Here is a 19,928-nt window from a genome sequence, read left to right on the forward strand (position 1 = left end):
ATAGATAGATAGATAGATAGATAGATAGATAGATAGATAGATAGATAGATAGATAGATAGATAGATAGATAGATAGATAGATAGATAGATAGATAGATAGATAGATAGATAGATAGATAGATAGATAGATAGATAGATGATAGATAGATAGAAGCAAGTTGAAGAATTTGACCATATTTATAGAAAGTTTACTATAGATGGTAAAATGGAATAAAACATTTTAATATGAAAATGCATAGAAAAGCAGCGGTAACAGGTAGTTTGCTTCAAGAAATAAATGTTTGCCCAAAGAACAAAAATATGAGTTTTGTGGATTACATAGACAAGAGATCAGTACAAAAAAAATTCATTGAAAAGATTTGCTCATATAAAACAAAAAAATGGGACTGAATTGCAAATGACTATATATACATGAATCCTATATATATACTATACTATACTATATATACATGAATCCTATATATATACTATATATATACTATATATACATAAATCCACACAAACAAACAAACAAACAAATGTGTGTGTGTGGTGATATATAAATACATATACACACTACAGTATATACAGTAAACAGATGAGAGGAAAGGAAAGCTGAAAAACTCACAGTTGCTTAGAACTGGTAAGTTTCTCAAAAAGGTAAAGTTGAAAGTTTAAAAACAAAAGGCACTATATGATAATTCATATAGTGCCTTTTGTTTTAAAACTTTTCAACTTTACCTGGATAAGGTAAAAAGCAAAGATAGTTTTCTAAATGGAAGTTTATGAATAGGAATGATGAATGTTATTTGTCTAAATCTGATTTATCTGTGTTTTCTTCCCTTTTCCATTTTTCATGCCTTAATTCCTTACTATTTCTTCCTCCTTTTCTGCTCTTGTTATAATATTGTTTACTCTAAATGGAACAGCATGATATTGTGATATATATAAATAAAATACAGTACAGCCATTGTGTCCTGATTCCAACAACAGAATAAACGTTTTCAGATCTCCTGAAGCTGTTTTATTTCAAAGTTTTGTTTTCCTTTATACATGGAAGGAATACTTGCTTATTTTACTTGCACATTAAGAAAGGGAATCCCTTAGAATTTTACTCAATAGCTGCTTTCCCAAAAATAAAGAAGTTACATATGTCAAATTCTGTGCTACCTGTGACGATTTATGCTTCATGTTATAGAGTGGGAAATATGCTTAGCTACAAATTGCCAGGTGGTACTGCTGCATTAATTACTTACTAATTCCACACTGAATTATGCACCAGTTAGAAAACTATAGTGCAATTGTTCAGTATTCATCCCTTTTAAATTTATACTGATCATAACTCTCATTTTTTTAAAAAAAAAACCCTTTAATTACACATTTGCTTTGAACTTTGAAGAATACAGAGAATTCGATTAATGCATTATTGTTGCATTTTGCCCATGTATAATAGCACAAGTCAGATAAGCTTATAATTAAGTGGCTAGCTCATAATAGCTTTATGATCCAGAGCAAATGTCTATACTTTTTGATGTTCTTCCTCTGTTTATCAATCTTCAGTGGATTCTCTGAACTTTCTGTTTTAAAACTTTAGCCTTGGAAGAGGTCATTATTATTATTTTTTATTCAAGAGGAAACAAACCTGCCTAGAGAGAAATTCATCAATGTGAACAATTTTGCTTTAAATGTACTGATCCCTTCACTTTAACACAGGAATAGAATCAAGATCATGTGAAGTGTTAATACCACTTTATAACATCTTGGTAAGGCCACACGTGGAATACTGCACCCAGTTTTGCCCACCACGATATAAAAAATATGTTGACACTCTAGAAAGAGTACAGAGAAGAGCAACAAAGATGATTAGGGGACTGGAGGCTAAAACATATAAAGAACGGTTGCTGGAATTGGGTATGTCTAGTTTAATGAAGAGAAGGACGAGGGGGGACATGATAGCAGTGTTCCAATATCTCAGGGGTTGCCACAAAGAAGAGGAAGTCAAGCTATTCTCCAAAGCATCTGAAAGCAGGACAAGAAGATAGAAAATAATCAAAGAGAGAAGCAACCTAGAACTAAGGTCAAATTTCCTGACAGTCAGAACAATTAATCAGTGGAACAACCTGCCTCCAGAAGTTGTGAATGTTCCAACACTGGAAGTTTTTGAGAAGAGAATGGACAACCATTTCTCTAAAATTATATAGGGTTTCCTGCCTGAGCAGGGGGTTGGACTAGAAGATCTCCAAGGTCCCTTCCAATTATTATTATTATTATTATTATTATTATTATTATTATTATTATTATTATTATTATTATTATTATTATTATTATTATTATTATTATTATTATTATTATTCACATACTGGAAAAGGCCACAGCTTATCTATCACTGTTAATTACTTTAACTATATTCTGTTAACATATGTTAATGCAGATCCTTCCTCATCTGTTCCCAACCTTCATCAGCCATTCCAAAATTCTCATTAGCTTTTTTTTTTAATTCTCACACTAGAATAGATGCCTTTAACCTACAGTTATGCCCCAGGTAGTATAATTTTAGTAAATAGTATTTAATCTAACACTTAGCCTAAAGCCCATGGATTTCCCATTCTGTTCTTTATCTAATTCAATAGTTTATACTAGAGGTATATCCTTGAGGTTATAGCCAAAATTTTGACTTTATCTAACTGCAGATTAAGGAAAGCCATCAAAATGTGGCTGTTTCAAAGAGGCCTTGGGGACCGATATGTATAGGGTGAATCATTTCAGCAGTAGCAATGTTAGATTAAAAATTACATCGCGGTAGAATAGAAGGTCTCTATGAATTTCATCCAGGGCGTTGGGGAATTGTCCCAGCCTTGAAACTGACCACCCCCACTTCCTGATCTAAAAATTTCTCAACCACCTTTCAGATAAAGTATCAGAGGCCTATTTTCTGCCTGTTCTTCTTTGGTTTTAAAAAAAAATCAAATATACTGGGATAGCTGAAAAATATATCAATAAAAATGTGGCACAGAACACTGATCAATTTATCTTAAAAGCTTATTAGTGTATAAGTGAAATAGATTTACAAGAGGGTTTTGTTTTGTTTTGTTTGCATCCAGTATTTCATTTGTCTTTTTAAAAAATTCTTTCAGGGCCATGTCTTCCTAATCCCTGCCATAATGGTGGAACATGTGAAATCAGTGAAGCCTACAGAGGAGACACATTCATAGGCTACAGCTGCAAATGTCCTGCTGGATTTAATGGAATACACTGCCAGCACAGTAAGTTTTAAAATGATACTTACCTTTCCTGCTTGATGAGAAAATACCTAGAACTGCTATTCTGCATAGTTATCCTGCATGTGTTTGACTCAACAGATCTGCTGGACTGTAACTGTGGATGTGTCTGAGCATCAGAATATTTGCTGGACACTTCCACAAGCTTGTTTGCAATTTCTTACTATTTTTATTGCAATTCCAGTAGGAATCTTCATGCTTGAGTCTTTTCCATAAAGTAAAGATAAAATTCTTTCTTTCTTTCTTTCTCCTTTTTTCTTTTTTTCTTTCTTTCTTTCATCAGAAAATGGGATATTGCAATTTTCTTTAAAGCTCAGGGCTTTATAAAACAATTTAAAAAAAAAAGCTCAGGGCTTTATACTGATGTTGTCAGCAGTTCATTCAGCTAATGATGGCTGAAGATAAAAAGGTTGTTAAAAAGTAGATATTTATGCTAATAGGTTTCCTATATTCTCTATTTCTGTTCATTTTAAAACTAACCCAAGACAGGTGCTGTTAGCCATGTTATTTAATTCAATAGAAAGACTTTCCCAAGGGCTTTATTAATAGATGTTCTGGATTTTTCTACTATTAGTTAAATGCACAGCATCATTTCTTTCTAAAATTTATTACAGGAAGTAAGGAAAAGTAAATTATAAATTGAAGAATTTTATTTTACTTTTTCTCCTTACTCTGGAATTAAACAAATAAATTCTTTGCATTTGTCTTCACACACACACAAAAATTGTCCAACCTATCAAAAGCAGTACCATAGGAGACAGAATCAGAATGCAAGTCAAAATTAGGCAAGAAAATTGTAAGAGAACACCTATCCATTCTAGACAAGTTCAAATCACCAGGATCAGATGGATTATATCCCAGGGTATCTGAAGGAGCTGGCAGACATGATCTTGAAACTATTGAACAAAATATTTTAAAGCTTCTGGAGCATCGGGGAAATATCAAAGGAAAAAAGTTGATGTGTCTCCAATCTACAAAAAAGGGGGGGAGGGGGACCAAATCCAGGAAATTACAGACCAAGCAGAGTGACATCAATATCTAGGGGAAATCCTGGAAAAGATAATCAGTGCATTTGTAAACACCTAAAATGAACAAGACAATTACTAGAAGCTAACATGGGTTTGTCAAAAACAGACCATGTCAGACAAATCTTATTGCATTCTTTGACAAAGTGACTGAATTGGTGACTAAGGGAAATTCTGTGGACACAGTATACTTTGACATCAGTAAGGATTTGACGAAATTGACTATTGCCTATTTCTTGATAAGATGTGGAATAGGGAGTACCACCAACAGATGGATTCTCAGCAGGCTGACCAACCATGCTCAGTGGGTAGTCCTCAATGGAACTAGATTTACATAGAGGGAAGTATGGAGTGGGATACTTCAAGATTCTGTTTTAGGCCAAATACTTTTCAACATGATCTAGATGAGGCGATAGATGGTGGAATTCATCAAAGTTACAGACAACACCAACCTGCGAGGAATAAGTAACACTTTAGAAGATAGATTCAAGATTCAGATTTGAATGTTGGTCCCTATCCAACAACATGTAATTCAGTAGTGAGAAATGTAAGGTCCTACATTTGGGGGAAAAAAACCAAATGTACAAGTATACTTGCTCAGCAGTAGCAACTGTGAGTGGGATCTAGGAGTTCCAGAAGACCACCATTTAAGTATAATCCAGTAGTGTGTTGCAACTGCCAAAAAAGCTAATGTGGTCCTAAGTTGCATCTACAAAACGATAGTTTCAAGATAATGTGAAGTGATTGTACTGTTTTATACTGCACAGGTGTGGCTATACTTGGTCTACTGTGATCAGTTCGGGTTACCACAATACCAAAAAATATTTTGAGACTCTAGAAAGAGTGCAAATAACAGCAACAACAATAAATAAGGGATCGAAAAGCTAAGGTATATGATAAATGATTGAGGTAACTAGATATGTCTAGTTTAACAAACAGAAGGACTAGAAGTGATATGATATCAATCTTTCGGTACTTGAGGGGTTGTCACAATTTATTAAGCAATTTATTAGAATTGCTTAAGCATTACAAATACTCATATTTGTTTGCCCATTACAGTACTGATCAGGAAAGGCATGGATGTTGGGGAAGACTCCTTAGATGATCATTGGGGATCTTCCATCACAGACCTTGGACAGCTTATCCCTTTATTCTTTGTCATGGTGAAGATAACATATTCCATTCTGGGTCACTTCAGCCTTTTCTTAACCATTACATGACTGTTATATGACCTAGCATGATGTTTGTTATTAGATAGTTGACATTCCAGACCTTCTCTGATTTTGATATGATCATGCAATATTGGAATTCAACATTATGCAATCACAAGGAATAGAACACAGACAAATTAGAGTCTTAGACTTTAAGACAGCTAATTTCAATAAACCCAGAGAGAGCTTGGGAAGGATTCCATGGATGAGAATCCTCAAGGGGAAAACAGCTCAAGAAGCTTGGGAAATATTGAAAAGTGAGATTACAAAAGGCCAGTCTAGCATAACACCAATGAAGAAGAAAAATAACAGCTCTCAAAAGAAACCAGCATGGCTACATAAAGAACTCTCTGATAAATTGAAAGACAAAAAGTACAAGTATAAAAAGTGGAGAGAGAGGAGCATATAACTAAGACAGAATATCAGCAAATAACTTGAGCCTACAAAGATGAAGTGAGGAAAGCTAAGGCTAAAAATGAACTAAGGCTTGCGACAAAAATCAAAAATAACAAAAAAGCTTCTTTCAACATGTAAAATAATAATAATTAATAAATAAATAAATAAATAAATAAATAAATAAATAAAAAACAAGAAAAAGTTAATGAAATGATTGGTCCATTAGTGAGACAAAATGGCAAGAAGGTGACAAACAACAGGGAGAAAGCAGAACTATTTAAATCATTTTTTGCATCCGTCTTTACACAAAGGGAAAAAACAGTAAAACCTATCAAAAACTGTATCATAAAAAACAGATTAGAAACCCAAGTTAAGATAGGCAAGAAAATGGTAAGTGAGCACCTGTCTACCCTAGACAAGTTCAAATCACCAGGAACAGATGGATTATACCCAAGGTTCTCAAGGAACTGGCAGATGTGATCTCAGAACCATTGAACCATATCTTCCAAAGATCCTGGAGCACTGTGGAACTACCAGAGGACTGGAAAAGAGCTGATGTAGTTCCCATCTTCAAAAAAGGGGAAAAATGGATCAAGGAAACTACAGACCTATCAGCCTGACCTTAATACCTGGGAAGATTCTAGAAAAGATAATCAAGCAATGAATCAGTGAACACCTAGAGGCAAACAACGTCATTACCAAAAGCCAACATGGGTTTGTGAAAAACAGATCACGCCAGACAAATCTTATTGCATTCTTTGACCAAGTGACAAAATTAGTGGACCAGAGGAATGCTGTGGATATAATTTACTTGGACTTCAGTAAGGCATTTGATAAAGTAGATCACAACCTACTACTTGATAAGATAGAAAAATGTGGGTTAGACAGCATCACCACCAGATAGATTTGTAGCTGGCTGACCGGCCGTTACTCTGTGTGTAGTCCTCAATAAAACTGCATCTACATCGAGGGAAGTGAGTAGTGGGGTGCCCCAGGGCTCCATTCTGGGCCCAGTTCTCTTCAACATCTTCATCAATGATTTGGATGACGGGATAGATAGGGAATTCATCATATTTGCAGACGACACCAAGCTGGCAGGAATAGTCAACACTCCAGAAGATAGGCTTAAAATACAGAAGGATCTTGACAGACTTGAATACTGGGGTCTATCTAACAAAATGAAATTCAATGGTGAAAAAAGTAAGGTTCTACATTTAGTAAAGAAAAACCAAATGCACAGGTTAGTATAGGTGGTACCTTGCTCAATAGTAGTAACTGTGAGAGGGATCTCGAATCCAAGTGGACAATCACTTAAATATGAACCAGCAGTGTCTTGCAGCTACCAAAAAAGCCAACACAGTGCTAGTCTGCATTAACAGAGGGATAGAATCAAGATCACATGGTGTTAATACTACTTTACAATGCCTTGGTAAGGCCACATTTGGAATACTGCATTCAGTTTTGGTCACCATGACTCTAGAAAGAGTACAGACAGCCATTTGTCTGAAATGGTATAGGGTTTCCTGCAGCAGGGGATTGGACTAGATGACCTCCAAGGTCCCTTCCAACTATTATTATTATTATTATTATTATTATTATTATTATTATTATTATTATTATTATTATTATTTGCCGCATAGCAATTTTTATTTCTGGTAGCTGGTATCCACATCTGCTCTAATGGCTTTTTTTTTTGTTTTTACCCATTTTCACCCAGACACATTTATGTCTAAATTTTTCCTATGGTGCAAATTCCATTCATCTATTTCTCCCAAGATTTTATTTCTTATAAAATTTCAAAAGGCAATATATGATCTGGAGCAATTGTGGGTATGGATGTAGCACTTGTCAGAATCACCTTCAGCCAAATACATATTTTCCCAAGATTGAGTGGCTTTTGCCACATGAGCCTAGGGGAAAATATGCTTAAAATATGCTGCTTAATAATTTCAAACAGAAATCTGCAACGAAGTGTGAAAAAGAATACCGGAGTGAAGAATATTACTTTAGCCAAAACTATGCAGCTGAACTTGTAGACATTCTAAACATTTCTAGAGTATAAATAATTCATGTGTTTAACTTTACTATTCTATTAAACTTTGTTTTACTATTGTATTTCTCTATATCCATTTTTTTTTCTTGGAAATATAGATATATAGAGACAGTAAAAAAGCTAAGAAGGAAATAAAAGACCAGAAAGCATTGTCTCCAGAAATCAATACCCTGATAAGCATGGATTAACATTAGACAAACAGTCAAGGAGAAACTAATACCCTGATCAAGGAACTACCAAGGAGAAAGCTTCATAACAAAAATGGAAGGCCAATTTACTACATATAAATAAAGAACAAACCCCAGTCACCTGCACTGATGATGTTATTTGGTTGGGTAATGAAAAATATGCAAGCAAACAACTAAGTTTAGAGAGCACCCAGGACTCCATATTTCAATCCTGAGCTCAGATATTCCCTTTTATTGGATTTTAGTTTTTAGTATTATACAGAGGACAATGACAATATCAAATTATTTAATTGTTGTTCTTAGAAGCCTTAGGCTTCTAAGGCTGCCTTAGGCCTTAGGCTTCTAAGGCTGCCTTTTCTATCTTAATTGGTTTTTAAGAAATAAAGGTAAAGGAATAGGTGCTGTGGAAAAATGGGTGAATTAAAAAAGTAGACATGGTAAAAGTACAATTAAAATTTTGACAGATTTTTTTAACGAACAATATTGAGGATGAGAACTATTTGTACAATTTTCATTGTATAGATTATTATTTCTCTAAGTAAAATTTGGGGTTTATCAATTTTGTTTAAGTGGGTTTGGTCTGATTATTAACTAAAATGATAAGGTGACCAAGTCAATGTCATGCGTTCAATTTCAAATAATAGTTGAGTTTGCATTATGAATTTTCCATTGTGCATTTTGGGGGTGACATATGAATTTACACATTTCACACAGATATATTAGTCTCTGAGCACATACACTTAACTATACAAAATATATTTAATATCTCTTTAAGACTGAAGAGACTAAAACTTGTTTCAAATTTGGCTTTGTTCTAATTCATACAAAAAATTATTTTCTTCCTCCTAAATATGGTAGCAGTTCTAGCTTTTATGCAGTTGTTGTTGTTAATTGCGAAGTCGTGTCCGACCCATCGTGACCCCATGGACAATGTTCCTCCAGGTCTTCCTGTCCTCTACCATCTTCTGGAGTCCATTTAAGTTCATGCCTACTGCTTCAGTGACTCCTTATCCAGCCACCTCATTCTCTGTCGTCCCCTTCTTCTATTGCCCTCAATCTTTCCCAGCATTAGGCCCTTCTCCAATGAGTCCTTCCTTCTCATTAGGTGGCCAAAGTATTTGAGTTTCAACTTCAGGACCTGGCCTTCTAAAGAACAGTCGGGGTCGATCTCCTCTAGGACTGACCGGTTTGAACACCTTGCAGTCCAAGGGACTCGCAGGAGTCTTCTCCAGCATCATAGTTCAAAGGCCTCAATTCTCTGTCGCTTAGCCTTTCTTATGGTCCAACTTTCACATCCATACATTGCAACTGGGAAAACCATGGCCTTGACTATACGCACTTTTGTTGGCAGGGTGATGTCTCTGCTTTTTAGTATGCTGTCTAGATTTGCCATAGCTTTCCTCCCCAGGAGCAAGCGTCTTTTAATTTCTTGGCTGCAGTCCCCATCTGAGGTGATCTTGGAGCCCAGGAAAATAAAATCTGTCACTACCTCCATATGCAGTTGACATCCTGCCTATTCTCTGCATAAAATCCTTTTTTAAAAAAAAAAAAATTGGGGCTAATTTCCTTCAGTCTTCAATACCACTTCTTCAATAAAGATGAGCTCTCTACATGTTGATCAGCTATCAATACACCTCAACAAGAACTGCTAAATTAAATAAAAGTCTCAATTAAACCAAAACCTTGAGAGCAGCAAAAAATAAAAAAAGCAATGCGAAAAGTTTGCTTAAAACAGAAGTTTTGATTGCCAGAAGCACTCTGCTCATTTTGTTGCTTTTGTTAAATTGCTATCATTACAGAAAAAGCATTAAATTATTGTTGTGACATCATAAGTCTGAAAGGAAGAGGGTAATAACTAAAGATTTAAAAAAGATGTTTACCCAGCAAAATGATCAGGTTTTTAATAGAATAATTTAAAGGTGTAAACAAATCTACAACAGTTATGTAAATTTAAGCTTCATTCATACTTTTGTGCTTGGAATTTATCCACGCTCTAATATTTAGATATTTAAATATCTATTTAAATTTAAATATTTAATATTTAGTTGGAATAAAACCAAGTCCAGATATAAAATCTTAGTTATAAACTTTAATCAACAATGAAATTAAAATGTAATTGATTTGTATAGTTATTGTGGATGTCCCGAACATGCTGCTTGTGCTTCATGTCTTTGTGTGAATGATTAAAATAGTTTATATCATTGGCACAGTGACATCTTAATATATGTGACATTGAACCTCCCTTCCCAATCTTCCCTGTAATTACCCAAAGGCAGAGTCAACACAGAATTTGTTACTTTTGTTAAAATAAAGAAAAACATTGTACTATTGTGATGCAGGTTCTGATGTTTTCTTATCACAATACACGTAACAGTCCAGCAATGCCCCAATGCTGGTTTTATTACTTCACCGCTACTAGCCTGTTTGGGACACAGATATAGGAAATCCTCAAAGGTACTACATATTTTGCACAACACTCTGTCTTTGACAATTTCTTTGACAATTACAGTGTTGAAAATATCATAGGTCATGTGGGGCAAGGAACCTTGGAGGAATCAAGGCACATACCTGTATGCAAACTGGTGCTGCAATGTCATATTGGTGTCTGAAGTACACAGATGGACTTTTATACCATACTCTGTTTGGTGCTTGACTGAAAGCACTTCTAAAATTGTGGGTTAATGAAAAATTCTGCTGTCCCTCATAAGTCAATTAAGGGATAGAAACATTCTTACTTTTTATAAGCAAATTTTGTAAAAGAGAAACTGTCTCTTTTGGCTGCTTAAGGACCTGCTCCTGGCTATCTCTCCATGTCTGAGGAGTATCTTCCAAAGCAAAGATCGAAAAAGAGATGGCTGTTTTCACAATTCAAAAGCAGGGGTTTTCTAAAGTGCTTTTGTGCATTCTGAAACATTTTTTTCGTGGAATTTGCATAGACAGGATTTCAGGATTTCAGGATTTCAGGAATTGTATTATAAAGTATGAAGGAACAAAATAAAAAAATATATGCTTTAATCAATAGGAGTTTGCCTCATACCATAAACCAAATGCTAATTCTCATTTTTATCATTTAGTAAAATGTATTTATCTGAAAATGTATAAACTAATAAGAATTTTGTTTCAGCCTCTGTATTGAAACAAGTGTTACTTACCTAAACCTTGAATATATTTAATGTTCCCACTATCCTTTTTTTCCATTTTTTTTTTTTAGAAAGTATTGATTTATTTTGAACATAGCTTTGGAAGTTTGTTCTTTTTTCATGGAAAAACTAAAAGAAAAGTCATCTTGAATCAGATCAGCACCATCTTTCCCATTGCTTTCCAGAACTTTAAAGATAATATTTTCATCTCTTTAGGCAATACTTCACATTTAAAAAAAAACCAACAACCACTCACAACCCATTTAATTCATGCAAAATGGATGCCTGTAAGTTGGACATTGTCCATCACTGAATTAAAAGTAGAAGATACTATGTAAGCAAACAGAAATAATTTTAAATGAACCTGAGCATAGTTTATTAGGAGAGAATGAAACTCGGTGAAGCAAAACCACTATATTTGAACAATGAATACATATTTTAAATTTCACTGGATGTGGTTCCTAATTAATACCTGAAAATAGTGTGATGGCTTCCCCAGATGCCTTTCTAGACACCAATTCTGATGAGGAAGAGCCATTCCAGGCACATCAGAGGAGAATGTGGAGGAATGTCCAGAGGTTGCCAGAGGCTCCAAGTCAGGAGTGGAGAGGCCAAGCATTATGGAGCTATTGCAGGAGGGAGTAACTGGACAAGTGGCTGGCTGATCTAGGGACAGAAGGGACACAGCTGCAGCTGGGAATTCCCAGGCTCCAGTTGAACAGAGCATGCAGTTGCAGCTGGCCAGTGGAGATGAGGAAGAACTGCCTCCTCTTCCTGATCCAAGACTGCTGAGAGCTGAGAGGAGGCAGGCACAATGAAGGTCAGCCAAGCTACTTCCGAGGTGGCAGCCTCATCCTTCTTGGTGGAGTGCACCAGGCAGCAGCTATTTAGCTCAGCAAGTGGAGTGAAACAACACTGGGAAGAACGCATCCATTTCCTTGCCTTGCATTTGTCAACCTCTGTGTTTCTTGCCTTGAATGTCCTTTCCTGACTTGGACTGTGTACCTTGCTTGCATCTTGACATCTGGGCTTCCTTCATGGATTTTGCCTTTGCTTCACGGACTTTCCTTAGCCTTCAGGACTTGTCTTGCCTGGTGGATTTATATTGGGTTTGTTCCTAGACTGAACTGTGAACTCTTGGGGGATTGTGTGGTTGCTGACATGGGAATTTCTGGAGAAGACTATTTGGGATTGGGAAAGCCTCAGATAAAACCTTTATCCCACCTGTGATGTGTGTGTATGTGAATGGAATCAGGACATTTATCTTAATGGCTGGTGTTTCCATTTAAACTGAATTGAAGAGCCAAACTAGGAGTTGGTTTTCATCTAACTAGTGTATTGCCTAACAGTCACATTGCTGCTGCCTGGTAGTATTCATAGGTCTACTGGATCTGGACTGCAAAACACCAGAAAGATACAGAAAACTGTTGTTGCTAATAACTACCTAATGTGGAATTTTTACAACTCAGAACCTTTAGTCCTATAAGTATTCATTTATATGAAAGTTGGCTGTAGACCTCAGTTCTTCACAATATCGGGGCACAGATGATGCCTTACAATTTCCATAGACTGCATTAGCACAACATGATGTGTTAATTGGTCACAGATTGGTCACTGGAGATTTTCAAGAAGAGGCTAGACAGTCATTTGTCTGAGATGGTATAGGTTCTCCTGCTTGAGCAGGGGGCTGACTAGAAGACTTCCAAGTCCCTTCCAATTCTATTCTATTCTATTATGATAAATTATTAAAATTGCCAGTTTGCTTTCACACAAAATTTGTACTTTCATGAAATAGTGTTTCTGTTTGTAGATCAGAATTATTCTTACAGATTTTAATATTTCTGTAAATTGTGATGACTGATAGTGTTTTGACTCTATCCATTTTCTACATTTCTTCCTCAGTAACAAAAATAATAAACCATTTGTGTTATGGTCATATATATATATAAATTGTCAATCATGGTAATAGAGTTCAAGAAAGATTATGGCGATTGTTGCCCTGAAGGCAACATTTTTAATATGTGAAATTACAATGAAAATAATGAATTACTAAGATTGCTATCTCAGTGTATATTAAAAGCAATTAGGAAGAAGGAATAATATTGAGTCTCTGTGTGTGTCTATGTAATTTAGAAATTTTTCAATCAACAAAGAGAATCAGTCAGGTTGGGCAAAATACAATGCTAGCAGATTTGAACCATTTGTTGATAGGAGTGTATTTTCATTTCAATCTAAGGGAATGTGTGTGTTTGTGTGTGTGTGTGTATGAGAGAGAGAGAGAGAGAGAGAGAGAGAGAGAGAGAGAGAGAGAGAGAGAGAGAGAACTACAACTTTTGCAGGACTCGATGACATTCACTCTTAGTGGATAGAAAGAGCTATAGTGACTCACTTCTAGGATTCTTTGTATGACTGTTTAAATTGCATAGAAGTACACATTTCCACAACTAAATCCTAGAGTGTAAGTTATTGAATTAGTACCTTTAAAGAAACAATATTTGTATTATTTTGGAACTCAATGCAGTCCAAAGAAGAAATATTTAAGAATGTTAATTGGGTAACAGGAAAAAGCCCATGCTAAGCTCTTCTGTCTCCTCCCATATGGCCATGGGAACTAGTTCAGAATGTGTACAGCTCACCCTCTTTCTCAGCACACAAAATCCCACCCAGATATAACATATCCAGGAACATAGGGGAAAAGGAAAAGTAGAAACATATCCAGAGATGCAATATATCATACTTTGTAATCCCAAAACAGGATGCTGGAAGGAATTCCAGAACTTATTAAACACCTAGTTGGTGCAGTACAGACTATGGTACCAACTGCAGCATTTTGATATTGTGCAATATCTTAAAGTTACGAGTAGTCAATAATATACTTCTTATTCCAGTTAATAGTTTATTTTGCAGTTTTGTTTTCATGGACTTAGTCCAAGCAAAATTCAAAGAGAGGTTGTTGTCTTTGTTTTAATAAACAGGATTTGAGAATTAAGCAATTCTTCCATAGAAACCAATGTAGATGTTAAAATGCTTCTTTTGATTATATTATATTCCATGTTTTTTTTACTAACAAATGCCTGACTCTTAATTACATATCCAAAAAAGACAGAAGTCTACATAATTTTTCCTTCAACTGAAAACATGTTTATACTTTTTATAGGCAATCTCTCCAAGTACTGAACTTGTTCCGATAATGGAGACTTTTTGACTAAGGATTTAATTCCTTCCCCACAGATGTGAATGAGTGTGAAGCTGAACCCTGCAAGAATGATGGTATTTGTACAGATCTGGTAGCTAACTATTCCTGTGAGTGCCCAGGTGAATTCATGGGAAGAAATTGCCAATATAGTAAGTATATCCTAAATACACAAATTTCACCCTGATTCTTCTAGTGCTAGTGTGTAACTGTTAAAAGTAAATATTTATGAAAGAGGATCAAAAATCAATATTTAAATGAAGATAACATAAAGCTGGCTGAATTAATACAATCTCTTGTAGCCATTGTAGATTTATAACTACTCTCTATAGAATACCTCAGCAGCTTTTTCTACATTCTACTATTTTAGTAGAATAATTTTTATAATTATTTTCAGAATTCACACAATTCTGCATTTTTTTCCTCATCTTTTTCTCTTTTTCCCCTGGTAAAAAGAGATAGATAGATAGATAGATAGATAGATAGATAGATAGATAGATAGATAGATAGATAGATAGATAGATAGATAGATAGATAGATAGATAGATAGAAAGAAAGAAAGAAAGAAAGAAAGAAAGAAAGAAAGAAAGAAAGAAAGAAAGAAAGAAAGAAAGAAAGATAGGTGGGATTCAGCCAGTTCGCACCAGTTCGGCAGAACCGGTAACTAATTTTTTGTTGCCCAGGCCCAGAATGGACTTCCGGAAGTGGCATCCACACAGAGAACCAGTTGTTCACATATTTGAATCCCACCACTGGAGATAGATAGATAGATAGACAGACAGACAGACAGACAGACAGACAGACAGACAGACAGACAGACAGACAGACAGACAGACAGACAGACAGACAGACAGACAGACAGAAAATAGATAGATTGGTTTTGTATAATCGTGTTTGGGATTATATTTATGTATTCATCTTTTAATTCAAGGAAGGAACAAAGCAATATTTACCGATTGCTCTTTCATCATTATCATTCTTATTTGGAAATGTTAAAAGGAAATAATGGATGTTTTAATTATGAAAATTTATCATTTGTTCTGGTCTTTGGGAACAAGACAACTTTAAATCTAAAAGAACTATAAACTATTTAGAATCATTGTTATTGTGTACATGTAGCAAAGAAACATAAATAAATAGTCAATTAATCATGGACTATAAAGAAGCTAATTGGTTACTACATGAATATAAAACTCAACAGCATTGCTTACAATTTACTCTTAAGTTTGTATATGAAAAATTGGTAGCTCAGCAGTGGGTGGTCCAATTTTATAAGCCTCAGTTTCATGTGTCATCCTTGATTAAAACTGTCAAAGAAATAGGTTTGATACACATTTTATATTATACTGCTGAGATACAAAAGATATTGTCGAAGGGCAAATTGATACCCACATATGAAATATTGGAATATTGGGGTACATTGTATATAAATTATACTGATCTATGTGGCAAAACTTAAAATCTTTCTTGGAAAATTCTCTTATTTTTATACTTCCATTAATTACAGTTAATTGTAAGGTAGATTTATGATCCTTATATAATAAGATGGACAGATGAGCTTATGTCTATATTAGCCAGAGAAATGTTAAAAATCACATTTTATAAAAATCAACCATAGACTTCTGAAACTTTAATTCCTGAAGTAGTAATATTCATTAACTATAAACATAAACTATGGCATATTGAAATGCTAGCTGTAATCTTAGTACAAGATTGTTCTCAGAGACTATAATATTAATGTAGAAAAGCTCCCTTTTCTTTCACAAATGTTTATAGCATGTCAAATCCCTAATTGTGTAGCAATATTGTAATTACAAAAACTATCATTGCATATATTTATAGAAATAGTGTAATTGAAAATTATCAGCTATTTATGTAAATTAATGATTTATATAATATATAACATAACATACTATATAATAGACTGCAGCTGCTTCTAATTAAACCACGTTTTTTTCACTATAGCTTAACCTATTTAAACATTGGTAATTATAAGAAATTTGTGCAATTATGGACATCCAATATAAGTTTTATATTATGAAACAGATTTTCTATTAAGATATCTGTTAACTTCATTTTATTCTTGTTTTGAAATTAGCTTGGAATATCTTCAACTCAGGACATTTTTGAAATTTTGTATAAAACGATTTGCTTGCAGATCACTGTTAGGAGATTTATATAAACATTTTTCAAACAAATAAGTTTTAGCCATGTTCTCACACTATAGCTCTCAGAATGTCTAGCAAATATAACAAGAAACTATTATATACAATGCATAAAAAGTAGAGTAGTTTATAGTTCATTCATTATTATTATACTTTAGGGATAGAAGGACTAAAACAAAAAAAGCTTTTATACTGCATTCCACATCACACAGACGCTGGAGGTAAAGTCCCGGTAACAGGTTTTGCAAATTGTAGTTGTTTAGAACTTGAGTTCTCATGAAGAATCAATAAGTGTTATATTGTTGCAGAGAGACCACATGTCTCATGCACATTCTAATACAGGGATATCAAATTCGCAATGTATGTGATGTGTCACGACGTATCATGACTTTTTTTCCATTGCTGGCAATGGGGTGGGTGTGGTTTTTGCCATGACACATTAACCCATGGGCCGGCAGTTTGACACCCCTGTTCTAATAGAAAACCTATCTTTCCATGCATATGTTCTTTTCCTAGATAGGACAAATGCTTATGTGATTTTTTTTTGAGGCTGCACCATTGTTTACCTTACTAACAATTGCTGTTTGCAAATTTCAAAAATGGGTAGTGACCTTTTCATTCAAAGTTGCCATGTTCTTTAATTTGATATTTAGTATTTTCTTGCTATAAATCAGACTTCACCCATGTTTCTGGATGTTTTTCTGGAAATCAGTTGTTCTGGGGCTATAAATGTATTGAACCATTTCTCTGTATTAATGCTTCCCTGTCTTAAATAAATGAGCACATGGTAACTATAATTATCTTATGCCGTAGCCCTTGAAATATTTATTCACTCAAATCTCATTTGACTAAGCTGTTGAGGATTTGTGAAAGATGATACAAAATCAAGCTAGATTCTCCCATCATTGCTGCATATTCTGGTATTAATATGAAACATTTCTACATAATCCTGTCCTTCTCCTTCCCCCGCCCTCCCCTTTTTTCATATAATTTATGCATCATTGGAAACAACCAAAGAAAGTAAGAGTCATATAATCACATCTCCTGTAGAACTATGTGTGTTAGATTATGGTTATTTAACAGAGCAAGTTGCATCCAACACCAGCCATACAGTTAGGCAAAGATGTTGAACAGGAAGCTGTAGCAATATAAACATTGCTTATAGTTTTGTCTTTAAAGAAAAGCTACCACTAATATCAGAAACTGTAGAACTGCAGGTTGATGTTTTCATTGAGGTTCCATCTCATTTGTTAGATTACAATTGGTATTTACTGTGCCCTTGGTTTCTTCCACAATCAATAGTGGAGAAGATAATAGCCAGGCCTCTGATGAGAAAAACTGACAACTTTTCCTCAAGCTACAGAGGATGGAAAGCTGAAATAATGTTTCAGCAATGCTAGAGAGATGTTAAAAGCTACAAAATTCTGCATCTTGCCCTCCCTTCCTAAAAGATTCCTTGGACCCAATAAAAAACAATCCTGTTGCTGATCCACAAGTAAGATTAAATTAGCAGTTATTTTGACTTCTGACATGGGGTTAGGGCAAAGGTGTCACAATTTTTTTGCCATTGCCAGCAATAGGGTGGGCGCAGTTTCGCTATGATGCATCCAGCCCTTGGGCCGGCAGTTTGACAACCCTGGGTTAGGGAATACCTTCTGTATTTAGAAACTAACAAACAAACAGCAAAACATATGCCTTGATTTGAGCCTGAGTAGCAAGAAGAAATATATCTGTTCTTAGGCAATGGGCATTTCTTAATATGTGTTCTGTGATGTCCAGTTTTGGGGTATCTCCTTGAGCATTTCATTATCATTTTGAATCTGGCTAGCATTTGTAATGTTTGTGCAGTTTTCTTCAGTCTCACCCTTGAAACACATTTCATTCCTGTACTAAATATGTTTCTTTAACAATATTTCATTTTTATGTTGGATATTTTTTCCAGAAACACAATAATGTACAAGAATTGATTAATTTTGTGCTATCAAATCAGTATCAGCTGTTAAGTGACCAAATATATTTTCCCCATGACATGGTCTTTTAGGTCTTTCAATGATGCACTCATTGCCACTATTGCTAAATTCATTCATCTTGCTGCTGGTTGTCTTTTCCTTCTCTTTCCTTCTACCTTTCTCAGCAGTAGAGCCTTCTGCAGAAAACTAGGTTTCTGCATAATGTGTAAGTAAGATAGTTTTAACCTAGTCTTTGTGCCAGTAGTTTGATGATTACTATGATCCCATCACTACTTTGATGATCCATTATTGGTTTTCTTGATTGATGAACAAAATACTAGATTATAGGTTGCTGCATTTCCTTTGGATTAATCTATCAGCTGCTAAATGTGAATAAGAACCAGGGCTGGTTTTAAGCTAAGAAAAAATGGGCACTAGCTTAAGGCACCAAAGCTTAGGAGGCACCTCTTTCAAAATCATTCTAAAATGCAGATGTTTATTTCAATGGGAAATGGCTTCATCAGTCAATGTAGGTGCCATATATCTTTGAGCTGGCCTTGATAGGAGCAAAAGAACATCAAACTCAATAATCAGTGGAACTAGAGCTTCTTTTTATTTTTGCCACAGTATTATCAATGAGTAGATACTGTAGATATTGTCTTGACTAATATACCATTAGCATTAATTTTCCACTAAAATGGAGCTTTCCATTTTTCACAATTTTAAAAGGGAGAATATAACAATCTGAGACTTTGGGATATTTCAATAAATGTGACTGAGAACTTTTCTAAAGTCACCTCATGTAGAGTAAGGTCTAGTACATAAATTACTAACCCATTTCACTGTCCTATCTTTATCTGAAAAAAAGGTTTCATTCTAGGATTTCTTGGAATACGAGTTCCTTTCCCATAGGGACACTTAGCAAAAATGTAGTTATTTTGCATGCCCTGCAATGTTCTTTTCTTCAGATTGAATGTAAGGCTGCATTCAAGTGCTGCGTGATTGCTATCATCTGAATCAGACAGGTAATGTTCATCTACTTAGATATTCTGCCCCTACAAAGATTAGTAATTTCTTGCCAGCCATTACTTCTGAATCTTCTCCCATTTGCCTGAGAATTATCTTTATATGTATGTCAAATACAATTTCACTTCCATAATTTTGCTTTGATCTATGTTACTCCCTGCACAGTTCATCATTTTCATTTGACATAAAAATTCTGTAATTTTATTATATTTCTTTAAAAAGAAAGATAAGATACACACACACACCACTCATAAACACACACACATACACACAATGTGTATGTATATACATATACATACATACATACGTAATATTCTTCCCACAG

The 19,928-nt window shown here is 34.6% G+C and overlaps 1 protein-coding gene across 1 annotated transcript in view; it reads left to right on the top strand.

The window, feature by feature from the left end:
• Positions 1–3,113: 3,113 nt before the first annotated feature.
• Positions 3,114–19,928, top strand: part of EDIL3 (EGF like repeats and discoidin domains 3) — a gene marked incomplete at its 5' end in the record, with an annotated part of 93,548 nt that continues 76,733 nt past the window's right edge. The window contains 2 exons of the mRNA XM_015832557.1: positions 3,114–3,242; positions 14,502–14,615. Of these exons, the coding sequence (XP_015688043.1) occupies positions 3,114–3,242; positions 14,502–14,615 (243 nt within the window). The remainder of the gene's footprint in view (positions 3,243–14,501; positions 14,616–19,928) is intronic.

Source organism: Protobothrops mucrosquamatus, unplaced genomic scaffold (genome assembly GCF_001527695.2).
Source record: "Protobothrops mucrosquamatus isolate PMUCROS unplaced genomic scaffold, P.Mucros_1.0 scaffold6, whole genome shotgun sequence".
Taxonomy (NCBI): domain Eukaryota; kingdom Metazoa; phylum Chordata; class Lepidosauria; order Squamata; family Viperidae; genus Protobothrops; species Protobothrops mucrosquamatus.